General features: G+C 53.7%; 2 protein-coding genes across 3 annotated transcripts; one reads left to right on the plus strand and one right to left on the minus strand.

Moving 5' to 3' along the window:
• The first annotated feature begins 116 nt into the window (after nucleotides 1–116).
• On the plus strand, nucleotides 117–10394 carry PRPF19 (pre-mRNA processing factor 19). 2 transcript variants are annotated; one of them, XM_025445868.3, is made up of 16 exons: nucleotides 117–257; nucleotides 1907–2056; nucleotides 2242–2318; nucleotides 3090–3231; nucleotides 3315–3388; nucleotides 3510–3572; nucleotides 4452–4493; nucleotides 4631–4705; nucleotides 5048–5123; nucleotides 5281–5390; nucleotides 6798–6953; nucleotides 7183–7252; nucleotides 7481–7566; nucleotides 7873–8043; nucleotides 8167–8272; nucleotides 9880–10394. In XM_025445868.3, the coding sequence occupies exons 1-16, from the start codon at nucleotides 239–241 to the stop codon at nucleotides 9975–9977; spliced, it is 1515 nt and encodes a 504-aa protein (XP_025301653.1). In that variant the 5' UTR covers nucleotides 117–238; the 3' UTR covers nucleotides 9978–10394. The 2 variants fall into 2 exon arrangements, with proteins under 2 accessions (XP_025301653.1, XP_025301652.1); XM_025445867.3 differs by lacking the exon at nucleotides 117–257 and adding an exon at nucleotides 887–1364.
• A 5961-nt stretch (nucleotides 10395–16355) lies between these two features.
• Nucleotides 16356–26228, minus strand: ZP1 (zona pellucida glycoprotein 1). The gene is given in 17 exon segments (XM_049096307.1): nucleotides 16356–19629; nucleotides 19632–19951; nucleotides 21005–21237; nucleotides 21298–21427; nucleotides 21430–21543; nucleotides 21624–21889; nucleotides 22604–22742; nucleotides 23076–23174; nucleotides 23177–23247; nucleotides 23314–23367; nucleotides 23369–23477; nucleotides 24122–24357; nucleotides 24436–24479; nucleotides 24481–24588; nucleotides 24591–24815; nucleotides 24984–25203; nucleotides 26125–26228. Coding segments are annotated over 17 exon segments (2754 nt in total). The 3' UTR covers nucleotides 16356–19347.
• Nucleotides 26229–26666: the final 438 nt, after the last annotated feature.

A 26666-nucleotide genomic window follows, 5' to 3' on the forward strand; every position in this document is an offset into this window, starting at 1 on the left:
TCTGGGAAAGGGCAGTTTCCGTTATAGGTGCCGGAGGCTGAGGCGCGCCGCCGACCGCACTCCCACGTGAAGCGCTGCGCGAGCGTCGCTCGGCGGGGTCGCCCCCCGCCCCCGCCCCCCGCTCGCCGCTCGCCGCGGAGCGTCCCGGAAGCAGCGGGGAACCGGAAGCGGCCCGCGGCGGCGCGGAAGCGAGGCCCCGAGGCCGGCGTGAGGCGCCTCGGAGCGCTGCGGCGGCGCCATGTCCCTGATCTGCTCGAGTGAGTGTGGGCTGCGGCCGGTCGCGGGTCGGAGCGGGAGGAGGCGCCCGCGGGGCCCCCTGAGGGGCAGGGCGGCGGCCTGTCAGCGCGGGGCCTCCTCCTCCGCGGCGTGGGATGCGTTCGCGCAGCGCCTCACGGTTGACGCGGCGCCTCAGTTATGGTCGCAGACGTCACCGAGGCCGAGGACCTCGCTCGCGCCTTGAGCCGGGGCCTGGACGGGGGGAGCCGGTGCGGGAGACCCCGCCCCTCCCCCCGCCCCTCCCCCCCCGGCTTTGCGGTCGGACGCGGGCTCTGCGCCTCAGTTTCCCCGTCTGCAGAGAGGGGGCGTTGCGGCGGGCGTGTGCGGGCCCGTTCGGGCGGGCAGAGCCTCTGCAGCTTGCGAAGGTCACGCCGCGCGTCAGAGGCAGTGGCGGGGCTGGAGCCCGGGGCACGACCACACCACAGGGCGCCTTCGCTGAGCCCTTGGCCGCCGCGCCGGGCCCGACCTCGGTGCATCCCTCGCAAGCCTTCTCCAGAGCAGAAATGAAGGACGGGGTGTGCAGATGAGGGCCTGAGGCTGGAGGAGAGTGTGGCACAGCCGGGTGGGGGCCGCTTTGAGCCCCGGAGGAGCCGTGGCGTTTTGGGTTTTTTTTTTGTTTTTTTTGTTTTTTTGTTTTTCCTGCCTTGTACCGTCTTCCCTTTCGGCACTTTGACGCGGCGCGCAGGTGTTTTCCCGTGTCCTCAGGCTGCTAGAGCATCCCTCTCGGATGTGCTTCCGAACTCGCAAGCCCTGAGCTCTCTCCTCTCCTCAGAACCTCTCCGGGAATCCAAACGGAGGGAGACGGGAAGGAAGGGAAATGAGGGCCAGGAAAAAGGAATCTTTCATAGCGAAGAAACTGCAGCTTTTGCAAGATATTTCACGTTCGTTGTTTGCTTTCCATCTCGAGGAAGTTTTTTTGTTTTGTTTTTGTTTTGTTTTTGTTTTTCCCCGCTCCCCCCCTCCCCCCCCCCACATTCCCAGCACCATTCTTCCTTTTATTTGATGGTTTCGTTGGATGTGTACCGGGTGCTTGCTGGGCATCTGCATCGCGCTGGAAGTCAGACCAGCTGTAATCCCTGTCCTCAGAGGTGTGTAGTCTACTGAGGCAGGTGTGTTCGGGGGTTGCTGTGAGGATGAGCCCATCTATAGAAAATGTTTACGATCATGCTCGGCACCTGATACACCATATAAGTGTTTCTTCTTAATGTAACACTCGTCAGAGAGCTTTGTGATTTTTTTTTTTTTTTTTTTTGGTCCAAAATCCATCTTGGCTCTAGACTGAGATTTGAGTAGCCTTGTGTATCTCTGTGTCTTCCAGTATGATGGGTGCCTGGGCATCTTTTTCCAAACGGAGACGGGTGGGGATTGATGATTGACCACTCCGTAGATGTGTGGCATGTGGCAGTTGTGTGCTAATTGTTGGTTGACTACCTGCCAGGAGAATGATGGAGAAGCTAGTTATGTAGCTGAAAGGATGCTGGGGATACTACAAAAGTAGTGTCGTGTCCTGCTTTCTGTTAGTTGAAAGTGGGGACGTGTGGTTTTGTTGGGGCCAGTAGCCTGTGAGGCATCGCCTTGCCCCAGGGTCCCTTTCACCGCCCCGCGCTCACCGCCTGCCTTTTCTCCACAGTCTCCAATGAAGTGCCAGAGCACCCGTGTGTGTCCCCTGTCTCTAATCATGTGTATGAGCGGCGGCTCATTGAGAAGTATATTGCGGAGAATGGCACAGACCCCATCAACAACCAGCCTCTGTCTGAGGAGCAGCTCATCGATATCAAAGGTGCCTTGGTGGCTGGCCTCCATCCAGGGCTGTTTTTGCTCAGAGCTTGAGAGGCTGGGAGGTGGCACCAGTGCACTGGAGGAGGAGACGGTGTTCTGTTAATGTAGGCTAAAGGGGAAAGAGATGGGGGACACGAGGAGTCCCCGGGTTAGAGTTCTTCATACCCGCTCTCCCTCTCTTGGCAGTTGCTCACCCAATCCGGCCCAAGCCTCCCTCTGCAACCAGCATCCCAGCCATTCTGAAAGCTTTGCAGGATGAGTGGGTGAGTCCCTGGAACAGAACTGATGTTTGTCTGCTTGAAGAGAAGGGATCACTGCACTAGGACTTGGGGTGGGAAAGACGGAGTATTATTTTCTTTTTTGAGGGGCAGGATGATAGTGGAGGAGGAGCCTGGTTGTTGAAGTCCCACGGATCTGGGTTCCACAGTTAGCTCCCTTGCTCCCTTGCCACATACCCTTGGGCATATTGCTCATATGTGAGTCCTGGTTTTCCTGACTCTAGGACAAGGATTTGTGCCAGTCTCTCAGGGTGTGGACAGAATTAGAATAAAGGTAGAGTATAAACCTTGCGACATCAGGGATTTGATTTATTAATTGGTATATCCCCAGCACCAAGGGTAGCACCTGGTATGTAGTGGTGCTCTGGAAGACGAATGAGTGACTACATCTTGAGTGGTCGTCTCGCACAGTACCCGGCACAGTGAGGGCAGTTGATTAATGGCAGCCTTAGTGTTATGATTCCCTTGTGGGGAGGTGACGGAATGACGTCGAGATTTGCCTGTAAATCAGAGGCGATGAGGGTGGGAAAGAGCTGGCTCCCACTCCTGTCTGTGCCCAGTATTTGGTATGAGGTAGCAGCTCCAGAGTGGCCACCAGCACATTCATGGTCCCTCACGTGTTTGGGTTACCAGTACTGGTCTAGGCTGTGGGAATACAGGGCAGTGTCCTCTTCATCTCTTGATCAAGGGCTGACTCTTCTGCTGGGTGTTCCCTGCTCCTCCTCACCCCCTCACAGTGGCGTTTCCCTTCTTCAGGATGCAGTCATGCTGCACAGCTTCACTCTGCGCCAGCAGCTGCAGACAACCCGTCAAGAGCTGTCCCACGCTCTGTACCAGCATGATGCTGCCTGCCGTGTTATTGCCCGGCTCACTAAGGAAGTTACAGCCGCCCGAGAAGGTGCCACCTATGCCCCAACATCCCCCACTCTGGGCTGGTCCTGCTTTGTAATACCCCATTTTTAATGTATTCTTTTCTCTCAGCTCTGGCCACCCTGAAACCACAGGCTGGACTCATCGTGCCCCAGGCTGTGCCGAGCTCACAGCCAAGTGTTGCAGTGAGTGCACCTCCCCCTTCCTGCCTGTCTTGCAGCCCCTGTATGCAATGTCTCATGTGGCTCTCCTGCAAGTGTCCTGGGTGTTCTGTGCCTCCCTCACCTTTAACCTTCTTGTCTTCAGGGTGCAGGTGAGCCGATGGATTTGGGTGAGCTGGTGGGAATGACCCCCGAGATTATCCAGAAGGTAAGTTGTGGGAAGTCACTTGGTGGGAATGCTGGTGGGCCCTCATGTCTCACCATCTGCCTTGAATCCAGTATGAATAGAAATCCCACCCATGTGGGACTCCCAACAGACCAGTGCAGCGCACAGACTCAGGCCACACTGCCCAAGTTCATGCCTCTGTATCACTGCTTAGAAGCTTTATGACCTTGGGCTGACTTAACCAAGTCTGTATCTCATTTTCCTTTTTTTTTTTTTACATTGAGAAAAACAGTGTCTGCTTTGTAGATCTATGGGAATTTAAAAGATTGTAATTACCGATAAGTGCAACTTGTAGCTCTTACTGTTAGCGGGGTATTGGGGTTCTTTGCATATCATAAAACACTGGTTACATTTTCACATTTTTTTTTCTCTGATGGAGACAGAAGGTGAATTACCATCTTTAGTTTACAGATAAAGAACTGACACCTTTGACAGATTCAAAGGTACAGGTCACAGAAGGCAGAGCAGGCCAGATATCAGGGCCAGTGCTGTGTTGTGCTCACAGAACTTGTGTCCGGTCCATACTCTGACTGCATCTCCTCTCTCTTGGTGGTATAGACTTGGTCTGGTAGCACCACAGTGCTACTTGAAGTGCTCACTGTGCTGTTTGTCACGTCTGAGGCCTTGGGCCAGTGACTTCACTCCCCTGAGGTCCAGTGTCCTCCTCTGTGAAGTAGGGCCAGCAGCACCCTGTCATCGGGTTGGGGTGAGAGTAAGAAGAGGAAATGCACTAGCCCTTAGCACAGAGCCTGGCAGATCACAAGTGCAGGTGACTCTTGGGGATGTGACCAGCATCCAGCATACTGCTGTCCTGGCAAAAGAACTTGCCTCATGTTGCGTCCACTCCTCTCTCTTGCCCAGCTTCAAGACAAGGCCACTGTGCTCACCACGGAGCGTAAGAAGGTGAGCTCTCCTGGAGCCAGGGGCACTAGTGGCGGGTGGGGTAGGTGGCTGCCACCTTTGGGGCAAGAGGGGGTGGCATTGAATCCTGCACTCACTGCCGCTCTGGTTGGGGGTGTGGTGCATTTGTTTTTTCTCAGAGAGGGAAGACGGTACCCGAAGAGCTGGTGAAGCCAGAGGAGCTAAGCAAATACCGGCAGGTGGCATCCCACGTGGTAAGTGGCCAGATCCCCGCTGATTGGGCGGTAGGATGTGTCCTGCAGTGTTGGGGATGGTGTCTGGGCCTGGCAGCCAGTGTGGGGAGCAGCTCACGGGCCCCAACCCTGCTTCTGGCCCCAGCTGCAGAGTTCTCAAGGCTGTTCTTCTTGCTTGGTACTAGCTTTCCCAGCAATGCAGCGAGGATGGCACTGCACCCAGGCAGAAGGCCAGGTGCTGTGGATGAAGAACAGCAGTCACTCTTGTTCCCTGGGGCTGGGGATGGCATGGGGAGGGTGTGTGGCTTTATGGCCGGCCTGGATTCAGCTATGTCTGGATTTGATGTTGCACCCTCTGCTCAGGGCTTGCACAGTGCCAGCATTCCTGGGATCCTCGCCCTGGACCTCTGCCCTGCTGACACCAACAAGATCCTTACTGGTGAGAGCCGGCCAGGCCAAGCAGGCCAAGTCGGGGAGGGCAGCAGGGAAGGTGCATGCTCCTGTCCTCTGCATGTCCTGGGGACAAAGTACCTTCTCCAGCAGAGGGACCCAGGTGGGCATGACTCATTTTGGGGTATCATTTGGGTCCTTTCTAGGTGGGGCCGACAAAAATGTTGTTGTCTTCGACAAGAGTTCTGAGCAAATCCTGGCCACCCTTAAAGGCCATACCAAGAAAGTCACCAGTGTGGTGTTTCACCCTTCCCAGGTAAAGGGTTCTGCCAGTCACCCTGCGTTCCTCATTCCTGAGCCTTGTGTCAGCAGTTTAGTGTCAAGAACCCAGTCATCTGGTGCCCCACTGTGTCCTTGGTGAAGTGAATTGGACTCAAGAAAGAGTGCTGAGCCTCCATAGTGGGCACTGGGCCTTTGTTTGTAGTCGGGGATGCCCTATACTCTGTGTAGTCCTCCTAAAGCAGTGACCTTCACATCAAGGGGCATAGAGCTTGAATAAGCAAATTCATAGACATGTTTTGTGTTAGGAAAAGGAAAAACCCTACAGTGTCTGTGGTACAAACTGGAAAACAAAGCTCAGCAAAATCTTAGCATACCCAGGAAGGACGGGTTTGTCCACATTCCCATAGTCCTCTGGGATTGGTGAGGGGACTTGATGATGACTGTTGACTGTTGAAAGTGGTGTGGGCTACAATAGATGGAGAAGTGCTGGCTTAGGGGCAAGGGCTGCTCATTAGATGAGATTACTGTTAAAGGATTTGAATCTTCAGGTCTGGCACAGTTTGGGTCTGAGACTATAGGTTAGTGCCTGAGTATGTGCTTCCCAATCAGCCTTTTTCCTTTTCTGTAAAGAAAGTAGAAATAGATAAATAATTTTAAATTTTAAACTTACTCATTTATTTTTTTGCATGTTCTTTTAAAGTAGTCTCTGTGCTCATCGTGGGGCTCGAACTCATGACCCCCAGGTCAAGGGTCACATGCTCCCCCGACTGAGTCAGCCAGGAAGTGTATTTCAAATGGAAAGGTCTCCTTTTCTGCTGAGTGTTAATGGGTTATTTCTCTTATGAAATCCTGTTGACGAAAGATGGTAGTTGGTTCCACCTTACAGTTTTTAATGTCCTAACCCAAATACTTGGTGGGCAACACTATGTAAGTTCTCTCTCTGCCTCAAATTGTTCTGAGGATTAGCTTGCCCTTGCAGTGCTGAAGTATGGGAGGCACTGGAGTATGCCCTTGCAGCCTTTCCCAGGCCAGTGCTGTTCAGTGCCCACGCGATCCCTGACAGTAGCCATTAGCTGCATGTGTCTATTTAAACAAAGTAAAACGAACTAAAACAAGAAAATCAGTTCCTCAGTTGCACTAGCCACGTTCCTCTCTCTTGTTCAGGGAACGGTGTGGGAAATTGCTGTCTGGAACAGCTGTCCTTCTTACCACTAGGTAGTTAGGCCTCCTCATCTAGGCCAATGCTGTTTGATTTACCATTTTACATAGTACTTACTGTTGGCTCTCTTAGGTATCATTAGGTGGGTGGATGGTTTTAGGCAGGACAGGGCTGAAAGAGAAGCAGTTGTTGGGGTTATGGCCGTCCCTGGCTCCCCTTTGTAAGATTGTTATGGTCCATCTCTTCTGCCTTTGATGTTCTGCCTCTTTGCTTTCCTTTCAGGAGCTGGTGTTTTCTGCCTCTCCAGATGCTACTATCAGGATTTGGTCAGTCCCGAATGCGTCCTGTGTGCAGGTGGTTCGGGCCCATGAGAGTGCTGTGACAGGCCTCAGCCTCCATGCCACTGGGGACTATCTCCTGAGCTCCTCTGATGACCAGGTGTGTGGTCCCAGCCCACACCCCGTAGAGGCCAGCTGGTCTCCAAGCTCAGGAAACCTCCTGGGAGGAGGGAACATCTTACCAACACCAGCTGGTTCCCCAGAACCCCAGAGGAGAATGTTCCTCTGCTCGGAGGGGCTAGCTTTGCCAGGGTTTGCCTAATGAGGGCCCCTGCCTTCCTAAAGGGCACCCGCTTTCTTATTGGCTCTGTTGTCTCTGTGTTTTTCAGTACTGGGCCTTCTCTGACATCCAGACAGGGCGGGTGCTCACGAAGGTGACAGATGAGACCTCTGGCTGTTGTAAGTTGCTGCAGAGGGGCTGGGTTCGGTCATTTGATATTTATTATTTATTTTTATGTTTTATTTAGTCAGTTGCTTATTTGCTTTTAAAATACATTTACTGTAAGCCCCTCCCGAATGCCAGGTGTTGGGGTGGGCGCAGTGTGCAGTGTGAAGAGCGAGGAACCTCTCGCTGTGCTTCTTTTTCCTGTGGGCTCTGACCACAACTCCCATCTCCCTCCCCTACAGCTCTAACCTGTGCGCAGTTCCATCCTGATGGACTCATTTTTGGAACAGGCACCATGGACTCACAGATCAAGATCTGGGACTTGAAGGTAGGACATGGGAGCCTCCACCTAAGGCCCAGGCTCTGAGTTCTTGACTATGCAGTGTGATTATGTGCTGACGGCACCTGGCCCTGGGGCTGTCACAAGGGTAGAGAGACCGTGGCGCTGTGTGTGTGTGACGTGATAGGTGTGGTCCGGGGTTCTTGGGCTGGGCCATCTGCTTCCGCTGTTCCTGCTAGTTGACCTTTCATAAAGGCTGGAGGAGGATGGCTCAGAGGTAGGTTTTTGGTGAACGCCATCTTCTCCCCCTCATGACCAGTGGATGACGTTGTGCTATCCATCCTCAAACTGCAGGAGCGCACCAATGTGGCCAACTTCCCCGGCCACTCGGGCCCCATCACTAGCATTGCCTTCTCAGAGAATGGCTACTACTTGGCTACAGCGGCTGATGACTCCTCTGTCAAGCTCTGGGATCTGCGCAAGCTTAAAAACTTCAAGACGCTGCAGCTGGATAACAACTTTGAGGTATGCCCCTCCCTCCCCTGCTGCTCTTCATTTGTACTCATCAAATCATCTGAGCTGCCTCTGTTGATCTCTGACTGCCTCGTAGTTTCTGTTCTCATGTGACCTCTCTCCTGGTTCCAACAGGTGAAGTCACTGATCTTTGACCAGAGCGGCACCTACCTGGCCCTTGGGGGCACGGATGTCCAGATCTACATCTGCAAGCAGTGGACAGAGATTCTTCATTTCACAGGTAGGGTCTGGACTCCGGGATCCCCAGGTCCTGGATGCCCTGGTGCAGAGCAAAGAGGGCAAATACCACTGGGCTGGGAATTTCTAGGGGCAGGCGTGAGTTTGCTTGGGCAGCTTTTCATCACTACCTGAGGCAACTGAGTTGAGTGACTAAGAAAATGAACTCAAAAATCATACTGCTGAGCATTAAATCCTAGCTCTACCACTTCAGGTCCTCTTCAGGTTGTGTGACATTGGACAGGTTACCTAGTCTCTCTGGGGAATGCTAATAGTGCATATTCCATGCGGTGCCAAGGAGGTTTAGATGAGTTTATGTATACACAAAGTCCTCTGTTTAGTGTGTATACATGTAACCTGAGGAAGTAGCTGTGTATATGCGTGTGTACAAACACATACGTAAATAGGACAGCGCCTGGCACATATTAGGGATTTGCCCTTATTCAGCATTGCATCTTTCCTGTGGGATTGGAGCCATGACTGAGATCTAGGCCTTGCACTAATGGAATTTCCAATCAGCCTAGAGGAGCAGATGTGAGACAGGTTTACAAATAATCATTTAATTGTTGTGAATGCTGGAGAAGAAAAGTAGAAGGGGTGGCACAGTGGGTGATAGGACTGCTAACCTAATAGCTGTGTGGTCCTGGGTACCTCAGTTTCCCTCTGAGAGCTGTAGCTTCTTCCTTTTTTTTTAATGGTCACATTGATACTGCTTTGCAGATTGTGCCAGTTGGTGACATAGACGTGGCACGCACAGGGACAGTGTGCCTGTTGCACGCTGGAGAGCTAAGCAGACGGCAGCTGTTGGCTGTCTCTGTTGATGAAATTCTCATCCTCATTAGCAGGTTGTGGGCGGGGCCCAGGATGCTTCTGCCCCCACATTCTGCTGAGCCCTGCTCAGTTTGTATGCTGCAGGGGTGTCCAGGCCTAACCGTGACCTTCACTGGGCTCCGGTGTTTTGGAGTTGAGCGAGGCGGGGTAGTGGGCTGGAAGCACAGCCTGGGTTCTGTAGTCGGGGCCCCAGGTGTTATCCTAAACCTAGAAGGAATTTGCTTTGCTGCTTGTGACTACCGGAATCCAGGAAGGTGTGTCACCCAGCCTCTTGTGCCCTCAGCCCACCCCTGCCCTACCCTGTGCCCTAGGTCGGAACCCGTGAGCTAGAACTTATTGACAGACTGTCTCACTTATAAGAAAGGAGGTAGAAATAAATACATATAATAGCATTGAGGTTTTAGATTGAACAGAAAACTCAGCTAAGTTATTAAAAATAAGGTGAGAAGTGGAAGAATGAGACTATGTCTGCTTGGTCTGTCGCTCTCTCTGCCAGCTCCCAGTGGGTTCTAGTAGCACTTGAACTGAGCAGAATTGCAGCAGCCCCAAAAGCTCAGATGAGGGGCAAAGCTCAGGTGAGGGGCGCTGACATTCCTCTGTTCACTCAGCCCACAACAAGAACTCGAGTGCCTACTGTGTGCCGGGAACTGAGTAAGGCCCAGGGCACAGGTGGTGTGTAGGCCAGACTAGCACCCTGCCCTCGGGGGTATCGGGGTGACTAGGAAACACTGAGCACTGACCCGGGGAAGCCTCACTACTGCCTCTTGTCTCTCTCCTCAGAGCATAGTGGCCTGACCACAGGGGTGGCCTTTGGGCACCACGCCAAGTTCATCGCTTCAACGGGCATGGACAGGAGCCTCAAGTTCTACAGCCTGTAGACCCTGGCCCTGCGGATCTGGGAGCTGGGCCTCATCTCAGTAGAGGGGTAGAATTAGGGTGGGGGGAGCGGGGAGGAAGGGGAGAGACTATTGGGGGAGGGGGGGTCTCTGGGGCGGGGCATTCACATCATTTCACTCTGGTCTGGGTGGTGACCTGAGAGCCATGGCGGCGGGGACCACCCTCATCCATGCCACCTCCAGCCTGACAGGAAGGATCACGGGAGGTAGAACTGTCACCCTGTGAAGGCTCTGGTTGGAGCCCAGGGCCTCTCCCCTCATGGTGTTCATTGAGTTGCTTCAGTTCCTGGGAGATGGGGAGAGGCTAAGCCAAGGGAAGTGTGAAGGGGATGGGCATGAGGGCTCTTGCAGGTTTTTGTAAGCAGTGATTTAGTTTCATTAAAAAAAGAAAACAATAAATGTAGCACTTTCCTGTGTGTGTCTCTAAAGGGAGCCCCAAGCTGGGAAGGTCAGGGGGAGGGAGCACATTTGCTAGAAAGACTTTTCATGTCCCTGCAGGCCTTGACCTTGTGTTTCTAGGGTCTTAAGGGTCTCACTCGTGCCACCACTTCCTTGTGGGGTTGGCTTCTACAGCAACTGAGAGCAACTGAGACAAGAGGGAGAAGTGAGGGAAGAATAGCTTTTTCTTGCCCATGAGGAAGTGTGAACATATCAGCAAGGACTCTAATGCTGTGGGTGCTACAGAACCTGCCCCAAGCCAACCCAAAAGATTTTTCAAACTAGCTTTTGAATATGGAAGGAGAGCTGGTTCCAGGGAAGACAGCCAGAAGAGTAAATGAACATAGAAGATCAGATATCAAATGCCTCTTGGAGTGAAAGTAGGGCTCCTTGGCTGCTGCAGCTGGGGTGGCTTCTTTCATGTGATAACGAAGCTGAAGTCTTAGTGCTCTGGAGCTGAAATGGAGGAGGGGTCTTGCTGGCAGGGGAAGCTTCTAAAGGAGGGGATGATCAGGGTGCGCAGAGGGGTAGGGAGGAGGCCAGGGTGTGTGGGGACAGGGTGGGGTGGGTGGCTGAGGGAGGTGTTCAGGAACCTGGGGGAGAGCAGTCCAGGAGTGTGTTGGGGGGAGTGGGAACTGTCATGCATTGTGCTGGGGCCCTGGGGCAGTGGGTCACAGCACAGTGATCTACACTGGTGCCGCAGAAGACTGCACATGTTCTGCTGGGTCAGTGGTCCATGGTCAAGAAAGCTTGGGCATGCTGTCCTCTCCCTTGGAAGCTCACAATACTTATTAGCGGGTAAAGCCTTTGAAAACTGCAAAAAAGAAACCCTTTAACATTTGAACCCAGTTTCCACAGACATCTGACTAGGATAGCCTTTGTGCGTGTGTATCTGTGATCATCAGGGGAACTGGCCTTTGGAACACACGCCAAAGTTGTAGCTGTTGCAGACAGCGCTGCGGGGGCATCTTGGAGTGCCAGCCTCTTGTTTGTTCAGGTCAGTTTTACCGCAGGACACCCAGGAGGGGAGTGACCAGGCGGCGTTTGGAATACCTAGAGGTTTTCCCACATTGGCCAAAGTAAGGCCAATTTTGAGTATACCGATTTGAAATGTGTGGGGTTGTCCCTTTTTAAGAAAAGAGCCGTCATGCAGTTACACTTCAAAAGGAGGAAGGGATGGAGCTATGGTTTGCTGGGGGTAGAGCGGCCCCTCCCAAGGTGGGGGAAGGGCAGACTGGACCCTGAGCTAGCCCAGCACCTAGCCATTTGGCTGCTTCCTGGCTGGATGTGAATATGTGTTGTTAGGCTGGTTTCATTTCCAGGAAAACTGCTAAAGAGAAAGAGGGAGGTTCTCAGGGGATCTGTGGGTTGGGAGGGGCTGTGGTATGAAGCGTGTGTCCTCTCCATGCTTACGTGCAGTTTTTTGACAGGGGAGGGGCTTGGAGTACATCTCAGAAGATCTCCAAGGGACCACCATCCTGTCCCACCCTATTTCAAACCACTGCCCTGGAACTGGGGCATGGCCCTGCTCTCTTGGCCTTGGAAGCCTCATGTTGGCGTTAGAAGTCCTAAAGTGCTTTCACTCTGTCCTGCCATCTGTCCACTCATCTCAGCTGTGTGCTGGACACTCTATGTACATTCTCTCCTTTTACTCTTGAAACAACCTTGTTTTTAGCTGTCCAGCTGAGCAGCTTCCAGGGAAGACCCATGGCCCTCCCCCTCCCCTGCATTCTGGGCTGTGAGGCAGGAGTGAGGCAGGAACGTGGAATCCCAGCTATGGCACTTTTTAGGCTGGGGCCCTTGGCCATATTATTTTGACTTCTCTCTGTTCTAGTTTCTTCAGAAGTTGAGGATACTGTACCTGGGGTATTGTAAGGCTTAGATGAGTTAGTCCCTAGGTAAGTTTGTAGACTGCTGGGTGCACATGATATGTGCTGTGTATATTGTGCCAGCTGCTGCCACCAGCTGCTACTCCTGCCCCCACTACTGCTGCCCCTCCTCGTGCTGCCACCCTTCCTGCTACACCACCCCCTACTGCTGCTCCACCGCTAAGGAGTGGTGCTACCACTCCTGTTACCACTTATGCTCACATTCCTGCTGCTACCACCATTGATACAGCTACCACTTCTGCTGGTACCACTTCTGCTGCTGCCCCCCTACCACTGTTCCTCCTCCTCCTCCTCCTCCTCCTCCTCCTCCTCCTCCCCCTCACCCTTTCACTACTGCTGCAACTGACCCTTGAACAACTCAGGCTGGAACTGTGCAGGTCTACTTACGCATAGGTTTTTTGTTTTTTGTTTTCAATAAATCAGTACCGAGTGTATTTTCTCCTAAGATTTTCTGAATAACATTTTCTTTTGAGATTACGTTATTGTCAGACGACAGTATATAGCACATGCACACATATATCTTTATCACCTGTAGACGTTATCGGTAAGGCTTCTGGCTATTGGACTATTACTAGTGACATTTTGGGGAAGTCAGAAGTCATACATATATTTTCATCTGCTTGGGGGTGTTCGAGAGTCAGCTGTATGGCTTCTACTCCTGCTAGCACCACTGTTAGCACTGTCACTGTTTTTACCAGTGCTTGTACTACTACACTGCTGCTGCTTTTACCATGACAGCTATTTCTGTCCTGCTACACTGTTTGCTCTCCCCGGATTCTCCCTCCCTAAAGATGGGCTCACTCCAGGAAGCCACTGCTGCCCATCCCTGCCCTGGCAGGTGAGTGACCTCCCTTGGCCACGGTTCCCAGCTCTAGCAGAACTCTGATTTTGGAGGTATTTATGCATTTGTCTCTTTCAGCTAGATTTTCATTTCAAGGGCGGGGTCGTGTACTCAGTGCTGTCTTTTCCCCCCTTTTGACCTTATGTCAGGTTGCAGCTAAGGGGCAGACAGATTCAACCTGGGCTCTATCTCAGGACACAAAAGCAGGGGTTGACAGTCTTGGTTATTTTGGCCATAATGGAATGGAAGCTGCCACCTCTCCAGCCTGGGCTCAGCCGCCGTGTGGGTGAAACTTTGGCAATAAGGTCTGTGTTCAGTGGGTGGATTGGGGTTTGGTGGATTCTCACAGGGCTTTGCCTTTTCTGGAACCGTATTGTCAGGCTCATGAGTTTTCTATTTAGGGTCTAGGAGTAGTTCTAGGGATGTGAAGGGAAATTGTTTGGGGTGTAATCAATACTTACTGCATCCTACATGAACTTGAGCCCTGAGACCGTTCATGCCTGGGCTTGTGTCTGGGGCCTGGGGTCCAAACTCCTTGTCCCTCCACTGTTGAAGGCTGCATGGCCTCAGGGCACTGAGCAGGGCGGCCACCTGGGGGCACTGCGGTTACATCAGTCTCTCCGGCAACCCAGCTCCAGGACTGCTCCCTATCAGGACAGCTGTGCCAGCAGGGGCTGTTACCCCATTCTACAGATGGGAAAGAAGCTCCGAGTACCTTGGCTTCAGGCCACCCAGGAAGTAATGGAGCTGGGATTTTAAGCCATGCAGCTTCAGAGACCAAACTGACTACCCTGTCCTCTGGGGAGACCGTGGGAGCTAACAACCCTCTGCACAGTTTCCTAGTGTAGAGTTGTGGTTAAGTGCACTCTGGAGTCAGACACCAAGTTTGGATCCCAGCTCAGCAGTTCTCTACGACCACATAGTGTCTCAATTTCTGCATCTGAAAACCTAACCAATGGGTGCCTGCTTCACCGGGCTGCTGAGGGTTAAGCAAGCCGACATATGTGGAGAGCACACAGTGTTGGCTGCTGTCTCCCCTGCTTTTGTCTGCACTGGCATCCAGGGACGCTCTATGGGTCACAGCAGCTGATGCTCAACACTTGTGTTACCGGAATGAAGGCTCCACTGACACAGAGTGACCAGAACATAGGCCAGGCAGGGAGGTGGTGGTGTGCAGATGGCTACGACCACAGGATTAGTTCTGAGAGGGGTGCAGATGTGCAGGAAGGGGTGTGCAGCTGCATGTCAGGTAGGTCTGGGGAGAGGTGACAGGCACATTGTGGAGAGGTGGGCCAAGAGCAGAGTGGCTGGTGAAGAAGGGGCTGCCGCAGCCCCACTGCCTGGCTGCTTGACGGCCGGGAGGGGAGAACAATGTGGAGGATGGGTGGTGGGGAGGGCAAGTCATTTGGAGAAGTGCCCAGCAGCTTGTTTTTAGATTAAAAGGTTGCAGATCTCAACTAGCAGCATGTTTCCTCAATGGGAACAGGTCTTTAACATTTTTAAAGTTTCTTATTGTGAGATATTGGTTCAAAAGTGTCTCGAGCATACCTTTTCAATTTAAAGAATACTAAACACCCTTATATCCAACACCCAGAAGGACAGTATTATGGGCCCTCTGTGTTCTTTCACAAACGCCGAGGAAACTCCTACCTTGGGATTGGAGTGGATCATTCCTTTCTTTTCTTTTTGTAGTTTCACCACCATATTGTATGTGTGTGTGTGGGGGGGGGTGTTACTTACTCTGGAACTTTATATACATGAAATCATGCAGCTGGCTTTCCCTTCATTTGCTTAACATTGTTCTTGAGATTTACCTGTGTTGACACATGGTAATGGTTCATCCACTGTTGGGCAGACAAAGGAGGGGCCCAGTGGGACGTCCGGCAGGCTACTGGAACAGCGCCCCTTGGAGATGGAGGTGTGGGTCCTGCGTGGCCCATTCACCCGAGGGGAATGTGCTCTGGGCTAGGGGTGCCCGACCTGGTGCTGTGGTGCCGTCAGGCTGTGTGGTCATGAGGCACAGCTCCGCCATTGTCACCAGGGGAAGGGGTACAGTGAGTGTGCGGTGGCTGCACCTTGGTTCCAGCCGTAATCTGCCAGTTCATCTTTTGCTGGGGTGGCTGCACCAACGCTTCTCCCGGATACAGTCCTGGATCTATGTCTAACTTGTGCTCTTGGAGCTGTTTGACATTCTTGCTTGGAGGAGCACCAGCCCCTTCTGACGTAATTAGGGGGCTGAGGTCCAAGCTTTGTGATTCATCAGTGCCTTGGGCACTTGGCAATAGCTGGACTCTGTGGAGCCTTGTCAGAGGCCATCCCCCTGTTTGGGGAGGCCAGCCTGCAAGTGATAAATCCAAACAGGTTAATTAACCCTTCCCTCATTGGTTGTGAGGTTCCGTCCTAGGAGTATACCACAATGCATTGATATGTCCTATTGTTAACAGACCTACAGATTATTTCTAATTTTTCAATAATAAACAACATTCCTGTGAACATTCTGGAGCAGTGGTTTTTCCCAGGATATTAACTTAGGAGGGGATTTATTTTACAGATAATACTATAGGTAATGAGAAGCTCTTTACTAACATGGTTGTATCAGTCTATACTGTGATTTACCATGTGGATGAGCATTCCTGTCTTTAATACCCTTTACTAGCCCTTAGTATTTGCTGACTTTTTAAATTGTTGCTAGTCTGGTGGGTATATTATGCTACCTGAAGTTTAATTTTCATATTCATGATTACTAATGAGGTTGAACGTCTTCATCCACATCTAGGCAATTTATCTTTCACAAATTGCCTGCTTTGTTATTTGGCTTGTCTTTTTGTTTTTGTTTCCCAAGATTTTATTTATTTGAGAGAGAGAGAGCATGAGCAGGGCGAGAGGCAGACAAAGAGGGAAAGGCAGGCTCCCTGCTGAGCCGGGTGTCCAACATGGGGTTCAACCCCAGGACCCTGGGACCATGACCTGAGCAGAAGGCAGAGCTTAACTGACTGATCCACCCAGGTCCCCTGGCTTGTCTTTTTCTTATTGATTTGTAGTTGTATACGTGCAGATCTATACATATACTTTTTTTTTTTAATACCAATCCTTTGTCCGGGTGTTGCAACTGTCTTCCCAGTTTGTGCTTTATCTTTTCATTCCGTAGTGTCTTTTGATTTTGGTTTGTAAAGTGCTGATTTTATTGTGACTATGAGAATTCTTTGAGATTGTTTGAAATCACATTTTTTTTCAGGCAGGATTTGCATTTGCTCCTGCCTGAAGCCCAGGGATCACTTCAAGCTCAGCCATGGAGCTTTCTCTGATTGAAAGTTTGAGCATTCCCACCTCTGCCCCAGTCTAAGAATTTGGACCACACACACCAGAGAAGAAGGAATTGTAATTCTCGGGGGAGTGCTTTTTGTTGTTTCAAACTATCCAGCACAGAGATCGTGATAGGCAAGACCCCTTACTGCCCCTCTCTGTGCAGTGGGCTTGTTTCTCCATCACTCTTGCCCTCTGAAGCCCCAGCTTCCATAGCGTGCCCTGATCTGGAGTCCCCACCTTTGGCAGGCTCTGGGCTTGACCCGTAGTCCCTCATTAAACCAGAAGGTCGAGGTCGCCAGGGTTCTGCAGAAGGCCCAGAATAGAAGCTGGTTTTATTTCTCAGACTTTATTTTTGGCCTCTGTGCAAGCTTCCCCCTGCCCCCAATCCCCGTATTGCTCAGCAATGATTTAAACATGTTTTTAAAGTGTATATAATATGGCATTTTAGTTTACTTCTGAAGATTGACCCGGGCATGTAGTCTTCCTGCTGCTGGAATAGAAGTGGCATTTTTATAGGAGATGTCCTTACAGAGCTACGTGGGCATGTGGCCACACTTTAGGGAGTCAAAGTTTTACCAGAGCTGAAGTAACAGGCTGTGAAGTGTCCTCCCCCTTCCTTGCAGGCAAAGTAGGTGGACCTGATCTCAGCCATAATGTAAGTGCGAGGGAGGGAGTGCAGGGGTAGGTGGAGTGGTAGGGGAGTCCTTCAGGTCCTACCCTCACTGCAGCCACAGCCCTTACGTCCCCTCCCCAGAAGGGCAGGAAGAGTGCAAACCTGAGAGGCCCCTAAGCAGCTCTGCTTCCTGCCAAAGGTCGGCACAAATGGTTTGTTATCATCCGCATCAGGGCTGACCCAACTTTTCTGAAGGCTCAGGTTCCTGCTTGAGTTAGGAGGTAGCTTAGGGGAGGGAAGAAGTTTTACACTGGGCAAAATTTGGACTAGATTTTGTGATCTAGGAAAGTCAAAGCTGAGATGGTTCTCTCCGGGGAGAGCAAGGGGACCTACAGCGGCAATGACCCTCACTGTTCATATATTTTGGACATTTGTTTCTGCAAACTGAACCCTCAGACATAGAAGTATTTATAAAATCTGTGTACAAGGACTGATTACCAAAGTTCTTAAAATTCTTTACCTGTGTACACTTGATAGTAGGAGAGAAACCCCTGAACTGCCATGTCAGTAGCAAAAAGCAAATGGATACTTTTGTAATTATGTAGGGTAATATGGTGTTTGCCATATTCACAGATAACAGTGTGAGGGAAAATTATGGCTGCATAATCCTCTGGGACAACAAGATGGAAGAGCTCCACAGAAGAAAAGGTGGAAGGCTGATTGGGCAGGAAATCCGTAAGATGAAGATGCTGCCCCCCGGACTTGGGAGAGCTCTCTGCAAACAGAGAGTGATCAGGGGAGCAGATAAGAGACACAGAGAGGCAGTTTACAAGACCCAAGTGGCTATAAAGATGCTTGTCTTCTAATCAAAGAGGTATGTTATTTAAGAGAGTAGCTTTATTTTTTGAAGATTTTAAGTAATCTCTACACCCAAAGTGGGGTCGAACTCCCAATCCTGCGATCGAGTTCATGCCCCACCCACTGAGCCAGTCAGGTACCCCCAAAGGTATAGTTTAGATCAGCAATGCTATTTGGCTTAGGATACTCATGTGGCAAAGCTTTATTAGCACGACACTGATCTGTGGTGGCAAGGCTGAGGGGTAGGGAACCAGCGCCCTGTGCTGCTATAGAGCCCTACAGGACTGCTGGACCAAACTGTACCCCTTCTACAGGCTTCTTCTGAGAAGATAATGTACAAAGAATTTACATGCTTAAGTGAGGATAAGCTGTGTTAAGCACCAATAATAGATTTGGTTTCCATCAAAGGGAGGTAAAACACATCACGGTTTAACCGCAACATGGATGAGAAGGCGTCTATTAAAAGTGATAGGAAATAATACAAGATGTCTACCTTTGTGGTAGAAAAACAAACCCCGGAGATAAGTTAGTTACATAATGTGATTCCACTTGGTATCTATACAATCACACTTTGTTCAAACACAGCATCGGCACGATTCATAGAACTGCCCTCCCACACTGCTCCAGATGCTTACGTGGGCTTGGACGCTGAAGGCGCTGGTAAGAAGAAGAGTTGGGGCTGGTCAGAAGAACCAGCTCCCTGACCTCACCTGGAAGCCAGCCTGGCTCCTCCAACCACCACCAAGCTCAGAATCATGATGATTTCACACGAGCCCTGAGGAGTCCAGCCTGGGGCTCCCCTCCCTTCCGAGCCAAGAAGGTGAACAGAACTGGCTCTCCCTAGTCACAGATGGGAAGATGGGCCCAGATAAGGGAAGCTACACAGCTAACCTCCAGAGCAAGTGTCTGGACCTTCTGGCCGAGTGTTCTATTCTGCTGCCTCCACTAGAAAAGCCTAACAGGCAGCACTTCCCCAGCCCCTCTTTATCTGGGCTATAAACTGGTCTTTGTATTAAAACAAAACAAAAAAGTAAGCATTAAGTTTGGGGCAGGGGAAAAAATTCTAATCAATAGCACTCAGTAAATGCTGGCTGTTATATACCATTCTAAGGATTCTTGTTAGTTTCTTTCATCCAACACCCCTGTGGGGGTGGGTATTACCCCCCATTTTACAGATGAGGAAACAGGCCCAGAAAGTTCAGTAACACAATATCACACAGCCAGTAAGAGCCAGAGCCAGGGTTGTCATGAAGCAACCTGGCTTGGGAGTCTCCATAGAGGATCAAGATCCTAAAGACCAAAAAGATGGAGCAGGCCAGAGCCCAGGAACCCCCACACAGGGTCAAGGCACAGGGTCAAGGCCTTGTCACACATGCTCAGTAGGCTTGAGATTATGGTTTATTTATTTTATTCACCCTCTCTGGCCTTCCTGGAGCTTCTGGGCTTGGCCTGGCTTAGGCCCATGGAAATGCCAACCCCTAGGACCAGGGCAACAGCCACCAGCAGGAGGACCACCCAGGGGAGAGGCCCCTGGTTGGCAATCCTGGAGGAGCCTGCAGGAGAGAGGGGGTTTGAGGGCTTGCAAGGCAGAGTGGGGCCTCTCCAGCAGTCTCTGTGCCGCTGGACCTTGGTGGTCACACCCGCAGAGCTGCCGCTGCCCTGCCGCAGATAGGGCGGGCTGCATCTCTTCGCTTAGTTCCCTGCTGACTGCTGTTATACCACCTCTGGTCTGCGCTATGGCTGAGTGTCCCCTGGCAGCACACAGCCCTGGCACCTGTGGGCCATGGTAGAGGCTCCTGCCTGTAGGAACCCTCAAGGCTCACTGGGTCTGGAGAGCTCACGAGGTTCTGGGGCCTTATAGCGATGCCACAGGGAGCATAGGGTTGTCGTGGCCCTGTGCATCTGGGGCTAGTCTGCAGCCCCTGGTTTCCCAGAAGCCGGGAACAGGCCTGCAGACATAGGAACGAAGACCCTGTCCAGGGTCCTTTCCCTAGACTCACTTGCAGGCCCCAAGCAGCACATCATGGAGCAGGTCTCCAGACCTGAGCAGGAGCAGGCTGAGGGGCTGCAGAAGTAAACCTGGTGGGAAGAGAAGCTCAGGGCACGGGGCTGGCTGTGACCCACTGGAGGAAGCACCAGGGCAGGGACCCAGGACCTAGGCCAAGTCCAGCCAAGCAGGCAGGTTGAGGCCTGGCTACGTGGACCAGTGTGAAGACTGCAGCCCCTCCTGCTGAGGCTCAGACCCAACCGGTGTTGCCTCACCACGTGGAACCTGCTTTCCTCCTTCCTGATGGCTCGGGTCTGCAGAAGAGTTCCTGGCAGGCAGCAGCACTGCGCATGGTGGAGCCCCAGCCTTTTTGTGTGCTCCCCCAGTGCTCACCTAACTGCAGAGCCCCCCACCAATCCCAGGAGTTCTGGCCTCTCAGGAGGCGGGACTTCACAGGGCTGCAGGGACACATGGAGCGGAGAACAGGGGACAGGTTACCCCTGCTTCCAGAAACAAGGCCAGGGGCAGCTCCCCGAAGGGGCAGAAGCAGGAGGAGTGGGTGGGGCTGACTCAGCCCCTGGAGGCCCAGCCAACAGATGTGCCTCTGTCCAGCAAGTGGGGGGTCTGCGGGCTCCAGGAGAGCCCGGTAGAGAGAGAGAGAGAGAGTTAAGCCCCCCTACCAGTGCTAACCCGTGAAGCCTGCCCACATCTGGTATAATAACGTGCAGCTATATCAGAGTACAGGGGTCTGTGTGTAGTAATAGGAGAGAGAGGTACTGCTCAGGGGAACAAGTTATAGGGTAGCTGGTGCCTGTTTGTGTGTTCTGTAGAAAATCTAAATATATACCCTAAGTTTGTTTACCCACCAGAGAAGCTGCTGGATTAAACATTTTCAGAAGAGATTTACGTCAAACACGCTGTTTCTAGAGTCAGAAGCAAAGTCACTCTAGAGCACTGTGGCCAGGATTCAGATTTAGGGTTGGTGGCATCCACTTTCCTTCCTCCTTCTCAATGCTTTACGGGTTGCCTCTGGGCTGAGCATCCCCCACGAAGCCCCATCTGGGGAGCTGGGTCAGCTACAGGTCTCAGAATGCTGGAGAGCTTTGGGAACCGGCTGACACGGAACAGATGGGGAATAGGCAGGAAGAGGCACACGGGGTTTCTTCCGTCTCCTGAGGGTCCTCTGGGAACCAGGGTCTGGGAGGGCGAAGGTGGTCACAGTGAAGCACTGGCAGTGGGAGGAGAAGGACACCTCTGCCCTGTCCAGGGGTACCACTTGGGTCCTGTAGCTGTTCCTGTCAAAAGGACACCTGGGAAAGAAAGTGGCCAAGTAGGCAGCAGGGGGATCGGGGAGGTAGGCGGAGTGACACCCTGGGGCAGCAGAAACATCCCCTGCCACTCATCTGTCTGATAGGACGGGCCACTGAGGCTGCTGGAAGGGGCAGGCACCGGCAGAGGCCCAGCACTGGTGCAGCAGCAGGACCAGACTGGGGTCTGTGCTCTCAGGAGCCGGACTCCCACAGGGACAGGCTTGCAGGGCAGCCTAATGTTGGGGTAGTCCCTCTCCTCTTAGTAGGAGCAGAAAGTCTCCTCTGCAGGGCGAGGGGCCTATAAACCTCCGTGGGCTGAGTGTGGGGGAGCAGGGCCAGCACAGAAGGCCTAGGGACCCCGTACCCTTGGTGATTGGAGCTGGAGCCACAGGGGCCGGATGGTGACACGGGGGCTGGTGGGGGCCGTGGAGAGATGGACACCTGGAGCAGCAGGAAGCCACTGGCATTGAAGATGCAGCACAGGTGAAGCCTGAGGTCAAGGGCCAGAGTATGCAGGGGTGGGGCGGGGGGAGGACGAGACCCAGCATCAGGATCTCTGCTTGGCAAGCTGGACACCCGCTCCATGGATGCAACGAACAGGGCCTGGTCTGGCACCACTGAGCCCACGCTACGGGACCCCACACCCCTGCCCCTGTCGTGGCCCAGGACAGCTCAGGCTGGTCAGACCGCGCCCTGTGGTGCCACCGTCCTGGCAGTGGTGGGTGGCAGCCATGGGGACTGGGGTTGCCTGCTAGCCTACGTGATGCCACACACTCTCAAGTGCAGGGCCATGCCCAGCACACCGTGTTCTGCTTGGGAAGCTGACCTCACGCTATCCCCGTCGCCCTTTACCTCTGGCTCCTAAGCGCTCTCCCTTTACCTGAGAGGCGGTCCATGGGGAAGACGCCCTGCAGCTAGAGACTGGGCCTGGCATGCACCTGAAGGCCTGGTCCGAGGAGCTGTCCGCTTACCCCTGCCAGCTACAGCAGGTGTCCCGTCACGCTCCTCCCCTGGGCAGCCCTGGAGCCGAGTTCAGTTTTGGCTAGCTCCCCCAGCTCATAAATCCCAGGGTCTACAGGGCTGCAGGTGCATCCTTCCCACCCCTGGCCCGTAGGTACTTAGGATTTTAAAGCAAAAGACATCTGGGCCGGCACACGGGCAACCCTCCTGGCCCTCGTGGCAGGTAGGTGGGGAGAAAGACACCTTGGCACCCAGCTGGGGTCACACAGGACATTTTTCGTACAGAAGTATTAGGTCTACCTGACAGGGTGAGCAGCTAAGAGTTGGTGCTGGGGCCCCTGTACTCCAAAGGCAGGTGGGACAAGCACAGGTGCCCTTGGGGCACCCCCCGTGGCATCCTAGGTACCGGGGTGCTCCTGCCACCACAGTCTGCAGGTCCCAGGGGCCCCTTTCCACCAGAGGCCCTCCCTCAGCTCCTGCTTCCAGCACAGCCCCAGAGAGCTTCCGCCCAGGTATCTCCTGCCTCATCTGTGGCTTCGTGACCTCTGAAAGGAAGAGGCAGCTACAACCACACTCACAGCCTCCGCTGTCTCCATGGGCCTTGAGGGGGATGCTTGCGGCTTAGTTTCCGAGCATGGTTCTTGGAGGGACAAAGGCAAATGGTCCTGAGGACCCCAGCTTACTCGCCCACTGTGGTAGCTTCTGCCTGCCAGGTGTGGGCAGACTCCCCCCCCCCCCCATCAGACCTGAGGCAGGGCCATTCCCCCTGTCTGGTAGGGGAGGCCAGGGAAGTGCCCAAGGGCTCTCTTGAGACCACACAGCAGCTAACAGAGTTGGGACCCCAGCTCAGATGGCTCCAAAACCTGTCCTAAACTCACCTGCGCCCCCTTCACACCCAGGCCCACAGCGTGGCCTGTTCTCAGCAGGCTCCCCCTCACAGAAGGTGCCATCCTGCATGACGGAGCCCTGTGGCCCATTCGGACGTCAAGGTCAGACACCAGCTGGTTCCCAAGGACAAGCTGGTTGCCGGCCACCTGGGGGGGATGACAGCTGGGTGAGGCCCCCCAAGGGGGAGGTCCTGGGTGCCAGCCCATGGCCACCCCCTCCTACCTGGACTGTGGCCCACAGTGGGTGAGCAGGAAGTGGAAGAACACGAAAGACCCCAGCTCCAGTCTGGGAGCAGCTGGAGGGGGTGTAGAGCATGTGGATATGGGCCAGCGTGATCCCGTGTGCCAAGGCTGTTTCTTGGGGTACCGCCAGGACAAAGTGGCCACTTTGTCCTGCTCAAACTGTCCGGTGAAGCACTGAACAGTTGCTGGGACAAAGGCATATCAAAGAGGCCTATCAGGCGCTCGGGGCTAGTGTTCGTGCAGCCCAGACACGGGGGGCAGGCTGGGCCACCGTACTGAAGTGCCCTGGGACTTCGGAGATCTGGGTTCTCTTCCTTGCTCGTTGTGCCGGCGTTGGCTCTAGTGACCCCTCGATGGACCAGGTTTTCTCCTCATGACAACAAAAATGAACTAAAGAAGTAGGATTTTATCTGTAAACTGGACTGTTCCAGGGGCCTTGGGCTGGCCCAGTTGGAAGAGCGTGAGACTCTTGGTCTTGGGGTCATGAGTTCGAGCCCCAGGTTGGGTGTAGAGATTACTAAGACAGAACAAAACAAAACTTAAAAAACCAAACAAACCAACAACTGTGATGCTGTAGACTGAAGATAGAGGACTGCATGTAAAGACAGATTTGTTTCTGGTTCCGGGCCGTCCAGCTCCTCTGGACCCCATCCAGAGGTCCCCTTTACAGCCATTTTGGGGCTCAGGCTCTCCTAAAAGCAGGTGTGAGGGACACAGCTCTGGCGCTAGGGGAGGGGCTGGGGGAAGCCCTGTACCCTTCAGGATTCAGGTGTGGAGAGCTATTCCTATGTTGCCATAGTAACGGGGAACCCCTCCGCTGTTGTCATAGCAGCAACCAGCCTGCTGACAGGCTTCCTTGGAACCTCTCCTTACTCTGCAGGGGAAGTGCCTGGAGGCCACCCGACACTGGTCCTGCATTGGAGGCCGACCTGGGGAAGGGACTGAAGGGGGAGGACATAGGAAATGGCCACGCAGGCCACGGACATGGAGGGAGTTGGCTTCCTCAGCCCGGTCAAGGGCGAAGGGGTCACTCGCCGTTCCAGAAAGCCCAGACGCAGTATGTACTCACAGAGGAGGCCTATGTACCTGCGTGGGGTAGCTTGTCAACCCCCTGCGTTCCAGGGTGCCCCACTGGGGTTGAGCCTGGGTGGGATTGGGTGGTGGGTCCAGGTCCGAGGGTCAGCAAGGCAGGGGCTGAGCGGACAAAGCCGTGCCCTGGGGTGGGGTGGAGGGGCTGGGCACGAGGGGTGGAAAGGGAGAAGCCCATGCCTATGGCGCCAGGCAGGGGGCCAGAGTCCAGGCGTGGCCAGGTTTAGGACAAATCAGAGTGACTTCTTGTGTTCCAGCAACGTGGCCATTGGGCAGGACCACTTCGACGAACACCCTCAGGTGGAAGTGCCTGTCCTGTAGGGAAGAGGGGGACCCAGGAGAGCAACTAGGGGAGTCCACCCAGCATTCCAGGCAGAGGCAAGAGCAGCAAGAGACCAGCTGGGGGTCAGGCCGAGAACTGGGATTGTGGGCTGGTCCTGGGAAGTACCTGCACCCAGGATTCAGCAACCACCCCTCCCCCGGCCCCTCCCCCACCCGCAACCTTCCAGCCAAAAGGCAGGTGTGAGGAGAGCAGCAATCAGCTGTGAGCTCCCTCTGCAGCCTGACACTGTGCCTGGGCAAACGGGCTCCCAGCTGTGGAGCTGTGGGCTGCCCCCTCCACCCTCGCCGGGCATAAGCCATCCCCACCTCTTGCAGCACAGGAGGCAGAGAAACAGCAGGTCCCAGGGGCTTGGCAGTGACCCAGTGGTAGCAGGCAGAGCAGTTGCTTACTTCACGTTGGTTCCCAAGTTCATCTGGGGCTGGGGAGAGACAGATGGCAGGGAAGCTTCAGGAGCTTTAAGGGTGAAGCCAGAGGCTATGAGATCCGCTGAGAAACCCCACTCGGGAGCAGGCAACGCCGGCTTCAGCCTTAGCTTGGCTCCTGGTTTCCTGTGTGTCCTTGGGCAAGCCCCTTCCCCTCCGGGCCTGTTTCTACATCTGTAAGAGAACAGCTTGGGCTGGTCTTAGGATCTTTCCAGCTACGGTGCCTCAGGAACAACACACAATAGGAATCAGGAATGGAAAATAGTGGAGAGAAAAGGTTAGTCGGGGCTCAGGCACCGGGCTGGGTTCTCGTGAACTGGGCTATCCTCATCCTGGATGAGCCTGCCAAGCACGAGCATGAGCTTTCCTGGATGTGTGTGATGTGGGATTTTGTGACCCATCTGCCAGGCTAACTGGTTGCTGCAGTCACTGGGCTGGGTGCTCACCCACCATCTCAGCGCAGAGCCCTGGGACCTCTCTGGGTGCAGGCATCCCCCTGGGCTTGGCAAGGTTGGGGTCATTTTCCCCATCTTACAGATAAGGAAACAGGGGTTCAGAGAGGTCAGGTCAGTTGTTCAAGAACACAAACCTTTTAGAAGCTGCAGATTCAAATTCTCCCTTTGAAGCCCGCCCCCTTTTCTCCATAGTAGGCCATGCCCGCCAGGGCCCTGCCACCCAGCTGGTCTGACGTCAGCTGAGCACGGTTACAGGTGCAGAGCCTGGGGCCTACTGAATCAAGGCCTGCATTGCAGTAAGGTGGCCGGTGCACACTTACCTGGGTGGCCAGGGAAACTGAGGCTGGCAACTCCCCTTCCTCTCTCCCCTTCCCTAGCATGGGGAGAAGTGGGGGGCTGAGAAGCCTCTCTTCTTGTTCCTGTTGCAGGGGAAGGATCCCAGCTCCCCACTGCCGGCCAGGGAAGTGGGGGCCAGGCTTCAGCTATACTCATCTACCACCTTGGAGCAGATAGCGGCCGTCAGCAACAGCACCGCACAGCAATTCCAGGCTGTGGCTGAGGCTCCTGCCATCAGATATCCCACGGCAACCATGATAGTCCCCACCCACTCACCACCAGTGAGGCCCAGGACTTACAAGGGGGAGATGGCCAGTGGAAACTTTAGGGCCAGAGGGGGCCCACCTGAGGAGCCCTGCCTGGCCTGCAGCGGCTCCTGATGAAATTCCTGCCCTGAAGGCCAGGGAAGGCACCCTCCTAGTCAGGGTCTCTGATGGGCTGCCCCAAAAGCTGCCCCTCACCCTGACTTCCTGCTTTCCAGCTGGGGCTTGATGCCACTCAGTCGAGTGATCCTGGCTGGGAGGTGGAGAGGACAGAGGCTTCTAGTACAGGGGAGGCTGCAGGTAGGTGGAAGGGCTGGTTCCAAGTCCTTCATCATCCCCTCCCTGCCCAGGCTGGCTCTCAAGGTCCTCCTGCCTGCATTGGGGCCTGCAGGCCACCAGAAGCTGCAGGGACTGTGGGGGTGGGCAGCAGG

Source organism: Canis lupus, chromosome 18 (assembly GCF_003254725.2).
Source record: "Canis lupus dingo isolate Sandy chromosome 18, ASM325472v2, whole genome shotgun sequence".
Lineage (NCBI taxonomy): Eukaryota > Metazoa > Chordata > Mammalia > Carnivora > Canidae > Canis > Canis lupus.

What these genes read in the sequence shown, in the direction of transcription:
- PRPF19 (XM_025445867.3), top strand. Translation starts at nt 1,292, where the DNA reads ATGTGTACCGGGTGCTTGCTGGGCATCTGCATCGCGCTGGAAGTCAGA. An exon ending in GCTCACAGCCAAGTGTTGCA is followed by an intron (nt 3,389 to 3,509) that starts GTGAGTGCACCT and finishes TCTTGTCTTCAG; the next exon opens with GGTGCAGGTGAGCCGATGGA. An exon ending in TCACCACGGAGCGTAAGAAG is followed by an intron (nt 4,494 to 4,630) that starts GTGAGCTCTCCT and finishes GTTTTTTCTCAG; the next exon opens with AGAGGGAAGACGGTACCCGA.